The sequence below is a fragment of the Peromyscus californicus genome, unplaced genomic scaffold (assembly GCF_007827085.1).
Source record: "Peromyscus californicus insignis strain IS unplaced genomic scaffold, ASM782708v3 Scaffold_21__1_contigs__length_65335640, whole genome shotgun sequence".
NCBI classification, from domain to species: Eukaryota; Metazoa; Chordata; class Mammalia; order Rodentia; family Cricetidae; genus Peromyscus; species Peromyscus californicus.
This window is the reverse complement of record NW_026294514.1, coordinates 3,489,134-3,502,966: the sequence shown is the minus strand read 5'-3', so window position 1 is coordinate 3,502,966 and position 13,833 is coordinate 3,489,134. Positions and strand designations below refer to the sequence as shown.

Genomic DNA, 13,833 nt, shown 5'->3' with positions numbered 1-13,833 from the left:
ATCACCATGGCCGCTCCGTTACCTTAAGGCTCTCTCAGTACCCATCTCTCCTTGGCTCTTGCTAAGTTGCTGACTCGGATTTGGCTGGGTTTTCATCCCCTCGCTCACCTCAGAGTCAGCTTGCCGCAGCATGCTAGAGTTTGTGAGCGCTCTGGAGCGGCTCACAGGCAGAGAGAGCAAAGTCACCTCTCAGACAGCTCGGTCAGAGCAGACTTTCCCTCTTATCTGTTGATATGGGGCTGAGGGGTGGGGGTTGAAAGGGAAATGGACAGGAGGGTGAGAAACAAGAGTTCCCCAACCTAGGACTAGACCCCACAGGAAACGGTTCACACTATGGACACACCAAGAGTTTACAAGTCTAGGCCAACTTTCTGGTCACTGCCCCCTTGTCCACGCAATGTGAGCATATGCTTACAGGACGGATCATCCCGATGGCCGCCTGAGGGACACAGCTAAGCCAAATGAGCACACAACAGATCTCAACAGCATCTTCTATCCTGAGAAAGGACTGAAAGATCAACGTGATACACAAAACAGTACGACACTTCGTGCAGGACAAACAATTTTGTAGTAAAAGCAAGAATATCACCAAAATCAGAGCCAGAAACAGGTCTGCTAGGGTTGGGTCCATGGCATCCAAGGCTGGGAATCATGACCACACCTATCATGCAGTTCTTATATCTTTTATTACAAAAGCAATATATGCTTAACTTAAGCACTACAAAACAGAGATCTAACAGCAACTCTTCCCTGTGTCCACAGTACTCACCATGGCACTCAGCAGGCCTTTCTCTACGTTCATACTAATGCAACATAGACATGCTCATAAATCCACTCCCGTGTCGAACAGCAGGGTCATGCTACATGCATTATTCTGGAACCTGCTTTTTTTCCACTGAAAATAGAGACTGCTTTGTCATCCCACATGACGCGTGTTTAAAGGTACAGCAGGAAGGCACACATCTCATGAGAAGAGTAGCCATCGAGCACCATGGAATTGATGTCAATATCCACAAGCTAAAGGCAATTTTCTACTTTCATCTCATAACCAGAAAAGGCATTCCAGAAATAGTCTAGAAAATAAAATTATGTAGAGATGAAACCCAGACATTTTGTCTGCTAAAGGCCCATGAATGTTAACATTTGGCATCTTGTTAAGAGGGGGACTGTTTTATTTTTAGTGGCCACAACAAATCAGGTATTCAGATGCACATAATGGCCTTCTCTCCTGTTTTCCATTCATCTAAAAGTGAATTGCGTTGCTTAGAGCCAAAAAGAAAAATGACCAGCCACCTTAGTTAGGATATAATTGATTCTGCCTATCTCCATCTCAGAGACCAATGTTTAAATGCCATCTTTCATTTGCTCTCAGACCTACTTTCAACTAAAGCTGCAGCACGGCCAAGCTTTCCACCTGAACGCGGTACTGTACACTGGGAGGGGAGGTGACATCTCACCAAACAATGCCACTTCCCTGCCCTGCAGCAGCATGCAACGCCTTTCCCGTCTGGATCACCATTTTAGGTAAACCCTGAACTGGAACTACTCCTTAGATTAGCATCCAGTTATCAAAGTGATATCCTAAAAGCAGGACTCAAAAGTCTCCCATGACTGTGAAACTTCTCCCAGCTTCCTACAGGACCAATCAAGGAAGGTTAAGTATTCAATTTCTGGATGATGGCTTATTTCATGAAGACATTAATATGAGGTTCAGCGTTGGCCTTAAGCTACACTGAGTGCTGTGATCTGAGGGCTTGAGATGGTTTGGAGGTGAAGTCTCTGGGAAGTGAACAAGTCACTGCTGAATCCACAAGAATGTAGTTTATCGGTGGGCCCTATGGAGCTTCCCACCTCCTCCTGGGAGGATGCAGCAGCAGGGCCCTATGGAGCTTCCCACCTCCTCCTGGGAGGATGCAGCAGCAGCAGCAGCAGCAGCAGCAGCAGCAGCAGCAATCAACTAGAAAGTAGGTTCTGGACTCTGAATCTGCTGGCCCTTCCCTCCTGGACTTTCTAGAATTACGAGAAATAAATTCGCGTCATCTACAAGATACTACATTACAGAGGCCCAATGGGCCTAAGAGAGTTGGGAAATGGGCACGTGACATACCCATGGGTATATAGATGGGAAAAGCTACGTAACAAAAAAAATAATGCAGCTTATGACTCCATATCAATTTTATTTTGTTCTACGAAAGCCAAAGCTTTTCTAGGTATCACCTTTATGTCTCTCCTCTTATTGATCTCTATTCCCTCCCCACACTGATAAAGAAAATGGTGCATGCCCCAAGACTACGGCTCATTTCAATGCACAGAGGCACATTTTTAAAAGGAAAGAGCTCAGAAGCAAGGCAAAAAAAAAAAAATCTGTCAACACTACCTGTGTCCAATCTACAGACCCTGTTATAGAAAATCCGTACCCGATGTCATTGGTTGAATTCACACCACACCTCTCTGTCCGCACATGCAAGGGCTGGAGAGACATCTGTTTTGTAACTTGTGTTTCAAATCCATTCGGAGAACTTAACACAGTAACACTGTGAGGTCCCTTCTAAGGAATCTTTAAAACATGTGGCTTGTCTATTAGCGGATGTGTGTACATGGCTGCATTTTCGTACACGCCATTATACTTAGAGCAATCATGCTAAGTCCAGCCTCCGGGAAATATGTGCTGACCCACTGCAGTCTCTCTATGGACAGGATCAGGAAGGTCGAGTCTCTCCTGGTAGCTCACTGCCATGTTTTGGTGAACAGCTTCTAAGTGATCGGAGTTTTCTAATCTTCTGAAGGCATTCAAGATGCCAATGGGTCTCAGCACTGTCTGCACCGATGTTCTCGGAGGGAGGGGCTGAAACACCACACTCATGTACAATATCTTGCACACAGTTGATGTTTAAATGGCATTGGGAAATACTTGATTCACCAGTGTGACGCCTACGCCAATCTAGCAAACACTCAAAACTCTCTGAGGGGGCTGGAGAGATGGCTCAGGGGTTAAGAGCACTGACTGCTCTTCCAGAGGTCCTGGGTTTAATTCCCAGTGCCCACTTGACAGCTCACAACTGTCTGTAACTCCACTTCCAGGGGACCCAACACCTATGATAAAACACCAATCCACATAAAATAAAAATTAATTAAAAAAAAAACTCTCTGAGGATATAAAATAAATGCCTCTGACAGGCTTAGGAACAAAAAGCAAAGTGTGACATAGAAAATCCAGTTCTGCCACAAAACCCAGACTCTAAAAGCCACAGGGCCTCCACACACTCACATATATCTCATTGTGATCGAAGCGCTTCTTGAGGTTGTCGATGAACGTCTCCTCATTGAGAGGCTCCAAGAGAACCATATCTCCCACGCCAATCATATTGTCCAGAAGCGAGGACTTCACCTCCATTTTGGCCATGGTCTCCGGCTGGAAGAGAGGGGAAGGTGTCAATTCAACGAGCAAAACTCTTTCAGATGGGCTCTCTGTGCGGCTGGAGAACTGGCACCCACCTGCCACAGAAAATGTCACCATCTCCCTCCCCACAATCCACCTTGCTGAAGTTACCATAATGCCGACCTGCTGCCAAACGAACCTTCTTCCCAGTCCATCCTCCCGGGCAAAGTCCACTGACAGAAAGTGCCGACAGGAAGCCAAAGTCCCCGTTACCTTACGTCATCTCTATCACCGGCCAAAACTGGCACAACCCCAGCAGAATCCCTTTCCCAAACTCCAAGCCACCCGGGGCCCCTGCCCTTGCAATGTCAGACTAGGCCGTACGCGAACCTGCTTCCTCCTCTAACAGGGCGGGCCTCGGCTTTCCAAGATCAACTTACAATGCACTGTCCCAAGGAACTGTGTTTTAAACGGTGCGGGTGACACTTACTGCTCACCATACCAAGGAGCTCTACATGCAGTAACGAGCTTGACCCTCACAATAACTCCGCTAGGGGCACTGCGAACTCCACGTTAACACGAGCGATCTGGGGCTGGTGAGGTGGTTGAGTGGGTGAAGGCGCTTGTCACCCAGCCTGCGAACCCGGGTTCAATCCCCAGAACTCACGCGGTGGAAGGAGAGAACCAGCTCCTGTACTGTCTCCTCTGACTTCTGTGCGCACACACCACGACATGTATGTACCCACCCCAAACATATTAACTTTAAAATTTTCTATGAGGAAACTGGGCCAGCAAGACAGTTCCGTGGGTAAAGGAATTTGCCATCATCGGCCTGACGATCCGAGTTCAATTCCCAGAATCTAAGGAGAAAAGGTTGTCATGGGATCTCCTCACCATAGCACATGCTCAACAGGTCACCTACACATGCACAAAAGTAAATAAATGGCTTGTTTGGTTTTTAATGAGAAGAAAAATTGAAGCTCAGCTTGCTGTGATTACAAGCAAGTGCTTTGTATGTGGTGTTAAAGAACCCCATAGCATGCCCAGCATAGTGGCGCACGCCTCTGATCCCAGCACTCGGGAGGCAGAGCCAGGCGGATCTTTGTGAGTTCGAGGCCAGCCTGGTCTACAGAGCGAGCTCCAGGACAGCCAGAGCTACATAGAGAGGCTCTGTCTCAAAAACAAACAGAAAAAAGAATACCATCACTACTTAGACACCATAGCTACGGGAAGAGGTTTCATCCCCGGCACTGGAAGCTTATTTACAGAGAGCATACATAACCCACCAGTAAACGGAGGCTGCCTATCCAACGTAAGCAGCCCAGAAGACTCTCCATAGTCTCCATGTTCATCTTGACGAGCCATCCTAACAGTCAAACCAATGTAACTCACAATGACTAGACCAAATACCACTTCTCCTTTGGCTCAGAGGGGAACGCCCCCTTGAGGAAACTGAGGCCCCCGTAACAGCAGCAGCATTCTACACCCTCTATACAGGGTGCCATCCACAGAGGAGAGCTAAGCCAACCAAGTCCCCAACCTCTGTGCTGTCAAGAGGACTGAAGTTCCTCCCAATGTCTTAACAAAGGAAGAGGGTGTGGAGTGACCGTTATACAAGTGCACACGTTTGTCACCTTGCCCTTATCAGATAAACTCACTCTGTCATTCTACTGAGTGTTTCCAGTCCCAAATCAAGTTTAAATGACGTCAGGACACAGAAAAGACGGAAGGAAGGGAGGGAGGGAGGGAGGGAGGAAGGAAGGAAGGAAGGGAGGAAGGAAGGAAGGAAGGAAGGAAATTCCTGGAAAGCCAAAAACAGGACTAGGAAAGAACCAAGACTTTCTCCAATACATACGAATTGAGTAAGTATTTAAGACTCAAGAGAAAAGAAACTAATTGTTTTACTAATATATGCTTTAGTTTCGTGGCAGCCACCCCCACCCCCCGGAATAACTAGTCCCGAGCACCACCTAAACCCACCAACCCACAGAACAAGGACTGGCTCCAGCACTGAGGTAGGTCAGGTTCCAGTTCAGAAGGGACTGGAGCAGGTGGGAGGTGCCTGCCACTTCTAGGAATTGAGCAGAAGCCAGGAGACAGTCCACCACGGGAGGACGTGTGTGCACCCAACTCTGTCAAAATCAATTAACATTTAAATCAAATTGCGAGTTCTCGGACCCCCGCGGTGCCAAAAACACTCTGGGTTTGTAAACGCATTACGTCTAATTTGGCCGATGAGAGAAGAGGGATTAGGGATTAAGGCAGAAGTCGATTTGAGAAGGCTTCAAAAATAACCACCTTAAACCAGCAATTTACACAACTGAAGTGGCTGAACAGGAACTCTGCCCCCGGTGGATTTCTGGATGGAGTCTATTTATAGAAGCAGCTGGAAAGACAACACCACCAGCTGCTGGCTGCAGGTAACAGTAATTAGGCGGCCCAACCTGTCGCTGCCGTAACTAAGCCGGCTACACCCCTCTCTACAACCACAAGGTTCGAGGAGTTCAGTCACCCAGTTTTGACATTCTAGCCTAACTTCCTAATCTGACGCACGTACTAATCAATTCAGGAAACTGATAAAAATTGGAAATGCAATTTTTGCAAAAATATAGTATGCCAATAAAACAATCCAAACTGAAAAGTTAATGTAAGATTCATTTAGTTATGAGTATAGTTAGTCACTTTAGCATCTAGGCATTTGAGAACATGACCTCATGATGGCTTCCATCGTTAAAGGTAAAAAGAAGACGCGGGGAACACGGTGGGAGTACTTCCACACCTCCTTACAAATGAACTGCTGCTTCCCATGCTGACTTGAGTATATTAGAACCATCACCTCTAGCATAGGTTGAGCTTGCTTTGGGATCTTAATAAAAACATCTGGTATATTTGCTCCAGCAAGAAAAAAAACTTAACTTTTTTTTCTTTGACAGAGCTATGACTAACCATGGAAACACATTTCAAAAGCATTTGCTAACTCAATGTTTCCCTAAACCATCAAAAGAATTTCCATGGGTTTATACAGGAAAATGAGAACGTATGTAGGACACGAAGAATACTTTTTGTGTGATACACAAATATGTGTGAGTGAATCAAACAAAAAGGTGTGTGTGTGTGTGTGTGTGTGTGTGTGTGTGTGTGTGTGTGTGTGTGTAGTCCCCATTCCCAAAAAGCTCTCACAGGAGTCTACATTGCTCTATCCTACCCGCCAGGTATTAGCACGTATCATACACACATTAAACCAACCAACACAATACTAGCCCATCACCTCCTACCTGCTGTAACTGATTCAGGGTCAAGTCTAAATCTGACGCTGGCTGGAATGTTAGCACCGCAGTTCTGTCCACCTCGGACGGGCTGACTTGCAGATGTGACACTTGGGATGACTCAGTGACCCCTTCCCTCATCAAAAAGGCTAGCCCCAGAAGGAAATGGCGCATGGAGGAGACAAGGCAGGAAAATTACGGAAAATTAGTAGTGGTGGAATCCTAAGGACATCGCAAACCTCTGGGTCAAACTGCACGTAAGGTCCCCAGCACCTCATTTCTCAAGGTTTCTGTGATATGAGCACCTTCGTTCTCTTTATTGTTGAAGTACATGGAGTTGAATCTTCAACTATTTGCACCAGAAAGTATCTTACGTTGAATTCAAGAAACTGGTGCCAGAGGTGGACTGTCAGAAGCGGAGGCTTGAACTAGCTGAGCTAGGGCATGCATGCGAGGTAGAGGACAAGGGGACTGCACATCTTAGGCCAGCAAGATCGTATTTAATATCTATTACTAGAACCACTGGCTGAGACATGCCTTTGGGACTCAGACCTCATACCTGTAGCACTAGAGACTTTGAATTCAGGAAATTCAGAATGCCAAGCCATGTGTGCATGACACTGGCCTGTCTGAAAAGCCAGCAAGGAAAGATCTTCTATTTAGAGAGGTCACTGTGCCTGCAGCAGTCCGGCCGAAGCCAACTGTTTGGTTTCTAGTGCCTGAGAAAGGAATAAGTCCTCCCACTGCAAAGAAGTAGAATCTGGAAGGTATGACCACACTCTGTTTCTTCTACAGTCAACCAAGATTGACAGCCCTCCACAGGGAAGGAACCAAAGCCAAGAGACATAGACTAAGGTCAGGTTCCTTAAGGCTTGGCAGTATTTTCAGTGTGTGTTACTAGTCCATGGAAGCAAGTCAACCTGAAAAAACAGCTACATTTTTAAAGAACGACAGTGCCAAACTCTTGCTGATAGTGACATAGGATTGCGTTACCCCTTACCGACAACCAGCCCTGGAGACTTCTAACTCACAGAACTGCTTAAGAATGCGAGCCTCACAAAGTCTCCTCCCCAGGGCTCACTCAGAGGAGGCCACGTAAGACAGATGCACAAAAGAGACCTCAGAGAACAGTGGGTGGCCACTTTTTTTAGTCACACAAGGGAGAGCATACATAATTTTGCCTGGAGCATTTTATTTTCCTACATATAGGTATGAAAAGGCATATGTGAAGCCAGGTGTTTCCTGCCCTAACAAGGACCCTATCTCAAACAACAAACAAAAATCCATCCAAAACAAAGTGTATGTGGGGACAGCTGAGGTCCAGAGTGGACTCTGGTCTTGCAGGCACTACTGGGCATTTGGTCCTGGTCCCAGTGGTACCTGACCCACCATTTAGGGAGTTCCCAGCTACAGGCTTTTGTGGGGATCTACAGTTTCTGGAAGATTCCCCCATCCCAACATAGCAGGAGGTGGGAGCACAGCGCATGCCCCACTTGTGCCCCGCAATTTAACTGAGCTGGGAGTGAGGACGGCAGAGGGCCAGGGCTACACTTAACCACACACAACCGCGTGAGGACCACGTGGCCCCTGCGGCACGGCAGCCCTGTGGCATGCCTCCTGAGGCATGGCAGCCCTGCGGACCAGCTCTGGCCCGTCCTTGCTTCCTTGTTAATCTCGTGACCTCTCTGCAATTCTGAGTGTGCACAGCCTTCAAACCAAATCCTCAGCTGACGTAAACTGCACACACCTCATACACAGTACCAAACTGTTGATAGGTTTTACTGTTTTATGAAACCTAACCTTCCTTTCTAACTTGATGAAAGCCCATCTATACAACACAATGCCTGGGGGAGCCATCGGAGGGGCCACAGGAGGCAGAGGCCCTGACTAGCCGACGCCAGGTGACTCCATGGTTCTTCACAGCCACTTCCACGTCCACGAAGCAACTGCTTCTCCCCACCTGCTCTCGTCTCGAGCACCTCCAAGTGCCTACTGCTTTCTTAGCGAAACTAGTGTGTTTACTGGAAACCTAGAAAGCACAAAACACAGTGAAACACACTGAAAGCTTCATTTCAAACTGTCTTCAAAGGCAAAGAGTACGCACCATAAGCTATCCCAAAGCATCCATGACCATGGTAAACTAACATGGCAACAAAGCCGTCTACCCCATCAATCACCTTCCATGACAAGCTACCTACCACGACACACACTGTAACTGGGAACACTGGGACATACGAAGACAGCCCTCCCTCCTGTCAGCCGCACACACAGCGACAAAAGAACATGTGAAGTACATGAGCATGCCATCACTCAATATCAAAGCAATAATGCGGAAAGCTATTTCAAATTGATACTCAATAGTAATGATTAACAAGAAACGGAGGCGAGGCAGAAATAATGCTCATCTTATTGCCCCCACAATGAACTGAAGTTCTTATAGAGTAGCACAGACCAGCAACAGTTAACACTTCAAGTGGAAACACTTCTGCATTTGCAAGAGCATGAACGTATCAGAGCTGACATCTCAATGAGTAACAAGGTTTTTTTCTTTTTTTCTTTTGGAGCTAAGGACCGAACCCAGGGCCTCTACCACTGAGCTAAATCCTCAACCCCCAAGAATATTATTAAGTCGCTACCTCGAAGTCAAAACCAAGTTATGAATAGGAAAACACGGAAGTTCTCTCACCGAAAGAGCAGCTCATTGAAAACATGTCTACTGCAGCATCCTTAGGAGGGTGCTCCACAGGCAGGAGCTCAGGGGACGCGCTAACAGTACCAGCTGCTTTAACTGACTCATTAGCCGCCACACAAAGTGGCCCTCTTCACTGACAGCGCCTTTTCTACAAAATCAGCCTTCAGTCAGGAACCATGGCTTGTTCCTTGGTACTCCCCCAAAGTCTACGGCACTGTCCCTTGCATGTGACAAGCATTCAATAAACTACGAACAGAAAACAGGAATGCAAGTGATGACTGACAGCTGGGTCTCGCAGCCACGGGCATTCTCACAGCGGCCACCATCACATGTGGAAGCCTGGTCACCGTCAGGAGGCAGAAGAATGAGAGCAGCTTCAAGTCACTTTGAGGATGTCTCCAGAAGAGTCGCAATACCAACGGCGGGACAGGAAACACAGCACACAGCTCCAGTGAAGTCACCAACGCTTTTGAGAATGACAGGCAAAACACATTTAAGGGAGGAAACTGGGCCAATATGACAAAAATTCATGAACAAAATAACTCTCAGCAAATCCTCACGGCAAAACCGAAGTGAAAGGCAAACCCCAAGACTGCCTCGTGGTTCAGAGCCTGACAGGAGCCATGCGCTGAGAACAACTGGAATTCCTTCCTCAGTCTTTTAAAACAGCACCAAATACCGCTGGGGGGGTGGAGACTAAACGCCCACTTCATCCAGTTCAAGCAACGTGGACAGGACTGAGTCCTGTTGAGATGCCAGTGTCGTGTGACTAACGGTTAGGGGCGCCCTTCCCCCACACCACTCCCCCGAGACAGGGCCCAGCAAGAGCAGCAACAGAACACCCCACTTTTAAGCTTTTAACTACATGTATTTAGTGTGCGTGTACAAACGCCGGGTCACACGTGCAGAGGTCGGAGGAAAATCTGTGGGAGTCTGCTCTCCCCTGTGACCGTGTGGGTCCCAGGAATGGAGCTCCGATCATCAGAGTTAGTGGCAAAAGCTTCCGCCCACAGAGCTACCTGACCAACCCAAACGGCGCACTTTTGACATTTCAAATGACCTCTTAAATGACTAAGAGAAGTGTGTGCCCACTATAGAAAAAAAAAGAGAAAATGCAGGTGAACCAAAAGAAAAAAAAAATCAAATCAATATCCTTGTTTTGGCCTAAATCCTTAATTTAGTACAATTTTTACAAAAAGCTAAACTCATAAATTTCATTTACATATATTTTACTTCGAAAAGAAAAGATCTCTTGGCAGAGAACCCAGGGCCTCACAACTCTTGCCTGCCTCCTTAATCTCCTCTTGAGGACCCTCCATTCTAGGCCAAACCCCACACAATACATAACACGGCAAGGTGTCCAACAGCCTCCAACAGCACCTTCAACCAGGCCCCAGCTAACTGGGCCATGCTATACACTGGCCCGAACAACGCCAGCTTCCACAGGCCCGGGACCAAGACACACAAGCCACAGTCAAGTACAGGGGTGCTGAGAACAGGGTTTCGTTTAGGGGAGCCTTGCAAAGGCCACCCTTCTGAAGGGAGACACGAAGGCTGATGAGAGATCACGTGGGACAGAGAGAAAAGCTTAAGGTGCCAGGGCCAGTTCCAGCTGTGAGCCTCAAGAGGTCCAGCTGGGTTTCTTGACTTAAATTCGGCCTGATTTAAGCTGGTATGAGAAGTCAGTGATCCAAGGTAGCACGCTTGGTAGGGATTGAAAGCTCATGTTCTCCCATCTGAAGCTCTGTCCTCCAACCCTGCTGCACTGAGATGAGGCCTTTGAAAAACAACAGCGTTAGATAGAGGCCATCAGGAAGAGCATGATGGGATCCAGGTCTTTATGAAAGATAGAAATCTGAGGAGACACCAAGAAGGAAGCAAGAGGAACCATCAGGAACCAATGCTGAGCTTCCCAGCTTCCAGGGCTACAAGAAATGAACATACCTCCCTCACCGCTGTTAGTGAGCTTCCCTGCTCCGCCCCTGAAGAAGGTAGTCTCTGGCGTTCTCAATGCAGAAAGGTCCAACTAGCCAGGCGGGTGGCGCACCCCTTTAGTCCCAGCACTCGGGAGGCAGAGGCAGGTGGATCTCTTGAGTTTGAGGCCAGCCTGGGCTACGGAGTAAGTTCCAGGACAGCCAGGGCTACACAGAGAAAACTTGTCTCAAAAAACAACAGAGAGAGAGAGAGAGAGAGAGAGAGAGAGAGAGAGAGAGAGAGAGAGAGAGAGAGAGAGAGAGAGAGAGGAGAGGGAGAGAGGGTTGGCTAGCACACAGGCTGTGGTGTGGAGAGTAAATCCAAGTGGTATAGCACATGCACATTCTACCGCAAACGCTCATCATCACCTTACCCTCCTGGCCCAGACCCCCGAGAGCCCCCAGTGATACACAAGAACATTTTGAAGTCGTACCCGAAACACACGACACCTGTTCAGGATTTGACATCTAAAGGGCAAACAGAATGGAAACTGAATTCTTTAGGGCAATTTACTCAGGCAGCACGGTTCTCAAAAGAGCCGGGTTTGGCGGGGCCACACACCACGGGGTGATGTCTGCTGCACACTGCATGTGAGACAGGGGGCTGACACGCACCTGTGACAAGGTCCCGATGGTGCTAACCTTCACTCCTACCAACACACTTGCTAAGTGATGTGAGCAGTGGTATCTGTCCGCGGCACTGACGTCACGGATTACAGTTTGCTGACTTTCCAGTCTTATTTCACTGTTAAAGCCAAGACATGGGGAAGGAGTCATCGCCTCCAGCCTTTCTCTAAAGCCCCATGCCAAGACTAATGGGTTGCCGGTTGGAGGGAGGGCTTTCTTTAGACTCCGAGGCTAGGGAAGAAACGGGCAGGGCCTCAGGGCAATTTCCACCAAGTGTTCTAACTCTGGATGGATAACACAAAGGACATTAAACGAACAGGCAGTAAAGATCAAATAAATATGAACCAGAAATGAAAGCAGCCTGGAGAGAAGGCTCAGGGGTTGAGAGCACTGGCTGCTCTTCCAGAGGTCCCGGGTTTCAACTTCCCGTACCCATGTGGCAGCTCACAACTGCCTGTAACTCTGGTTCCAGGGGTCTCAACACCCTCACACAGACAAATGTGCACATTTTAAAAGGGGGGGGCTGGAGAGATGGCTCCGTGGTTGAGCGCACGGACTGCTCTTTCAGACCCAGGTTCAATTCCCAGCACCCACATGGCAGCTCACAACAGTCTGTAACTCCAAGATTTGGCACCTTCGCACAGACATACACACAGGCAAAAACAACAATGCACATAAAATAAACAAATAAAAAGAAAAAAGAAATGAGAGTGAACAGATAACTACAAATGTAAGTCCACATGCCATGAACGTGAGCACCAAGCTGAAAGCCCTGTGTAAGGGTCGTGACATTGTGGTTATCTAAGGGTTAACTCCCCTCCCGCCACTGTTTCTGCAAAGCCAGAAATCACCAGGGACCAATGTCAAGGCTGCTTCCCACCGGAGCATGGAAACCGGCTTCACCAATCAAAGCTGCCTCGGAGCTGATGTCCACTCGATCCCAGACAGGCCGTGTGGGGCTGGGAAACAGCACTGGAGACTTCGCAACTCATAAGGAGACGGGGTTGGGAAGGCTGTTTCCAGCTGTGGAAAGTGACTGGGATAAACATATCATCTCAACTAATTAGAAGGATTTTTGAGGTTAAGAAACAAAGTAGCTGCTGTAACAACAGTGAAGGTTTTAGATGACTGGGCACACAGCTCCTGACCGAAGAGGTAACTCAGAGTAAGAAGTCAGGCCTCACGTCCCAGGCAAAACCTTCCAACAGAGAAGCCTAGGTCCCAGGGCCCTGCTTTACGCACACACCTTTCGATCTAAGTCCTAAACTGCCAAGCTCCTCACAGCAACCAGGAGGCAAGAAGTCTCTCTGTGCATTATACAAGTCTTGCAGAAATAGTTTACCTGCCACCGTGACCTGTTGACATCACAACAGGATGTCATTTACAAAGTTCAAGGTCGGGAACAGTAAAATTAAGTTACCAAAAAGAAATTGTGTGTGTGTGTGTGGGGGGGGGGAATCTAGTAGCGTTTAAACGAGTTGACAGTTTTGTGTTGGGCCATATTCATAGCTATCCCGGGCCACAGGCTGTGGGTTAGACACTGCTGGGACAATAAAGGACCCCAGATCCACACCAGAACATCCATCCCAGGCTTTGCACACTGCTGGGACAATAAAGGACCCCAGATCCACACCAGAACATCCATCCCAGGCTTTGCAACTCACTGACTCAGGCTGGAATCCAAGAGAATTCACTCCAATTGCTGATCCCCAAACTCAGAATGGGAGCAAAGTGTACACAAATTAGCAGAGATGAAACTCATTAGATATGGCTTCCTCCCCTTCCCAATATGCTTTTCCTCTTTGGACCCTGAGAGCTCACATGCTCTCCCACCCTATGGGAGACTATTGACAAGAATGTCCAGGTAACTACATAGTCTCCTCAGGCAAAAGGCCT

General features: G+C 47.8%; 1 protein-coding gene across 1 annotated transcript in view; it reads right to left on the bottom strand.

The window, feature by feature from the left end:
- The window catches only part of Myo1b (myosin IB), a 177,400-nt gene that overhangs the window by 140,027 nt on the left and 23,540 nt on the right, over positions 1-13,833 (bottom strand). Inside the window, 1 exon segment of the mRNA XM_052749431.1 lies at positions 3,269-3,412. Within this exon segment, the coding sequence (XP_052605391.1) occupies positions 3,269-3,403 (135 nt within the window). The 5' untranslated portion in view covers positions 3,404-3,412.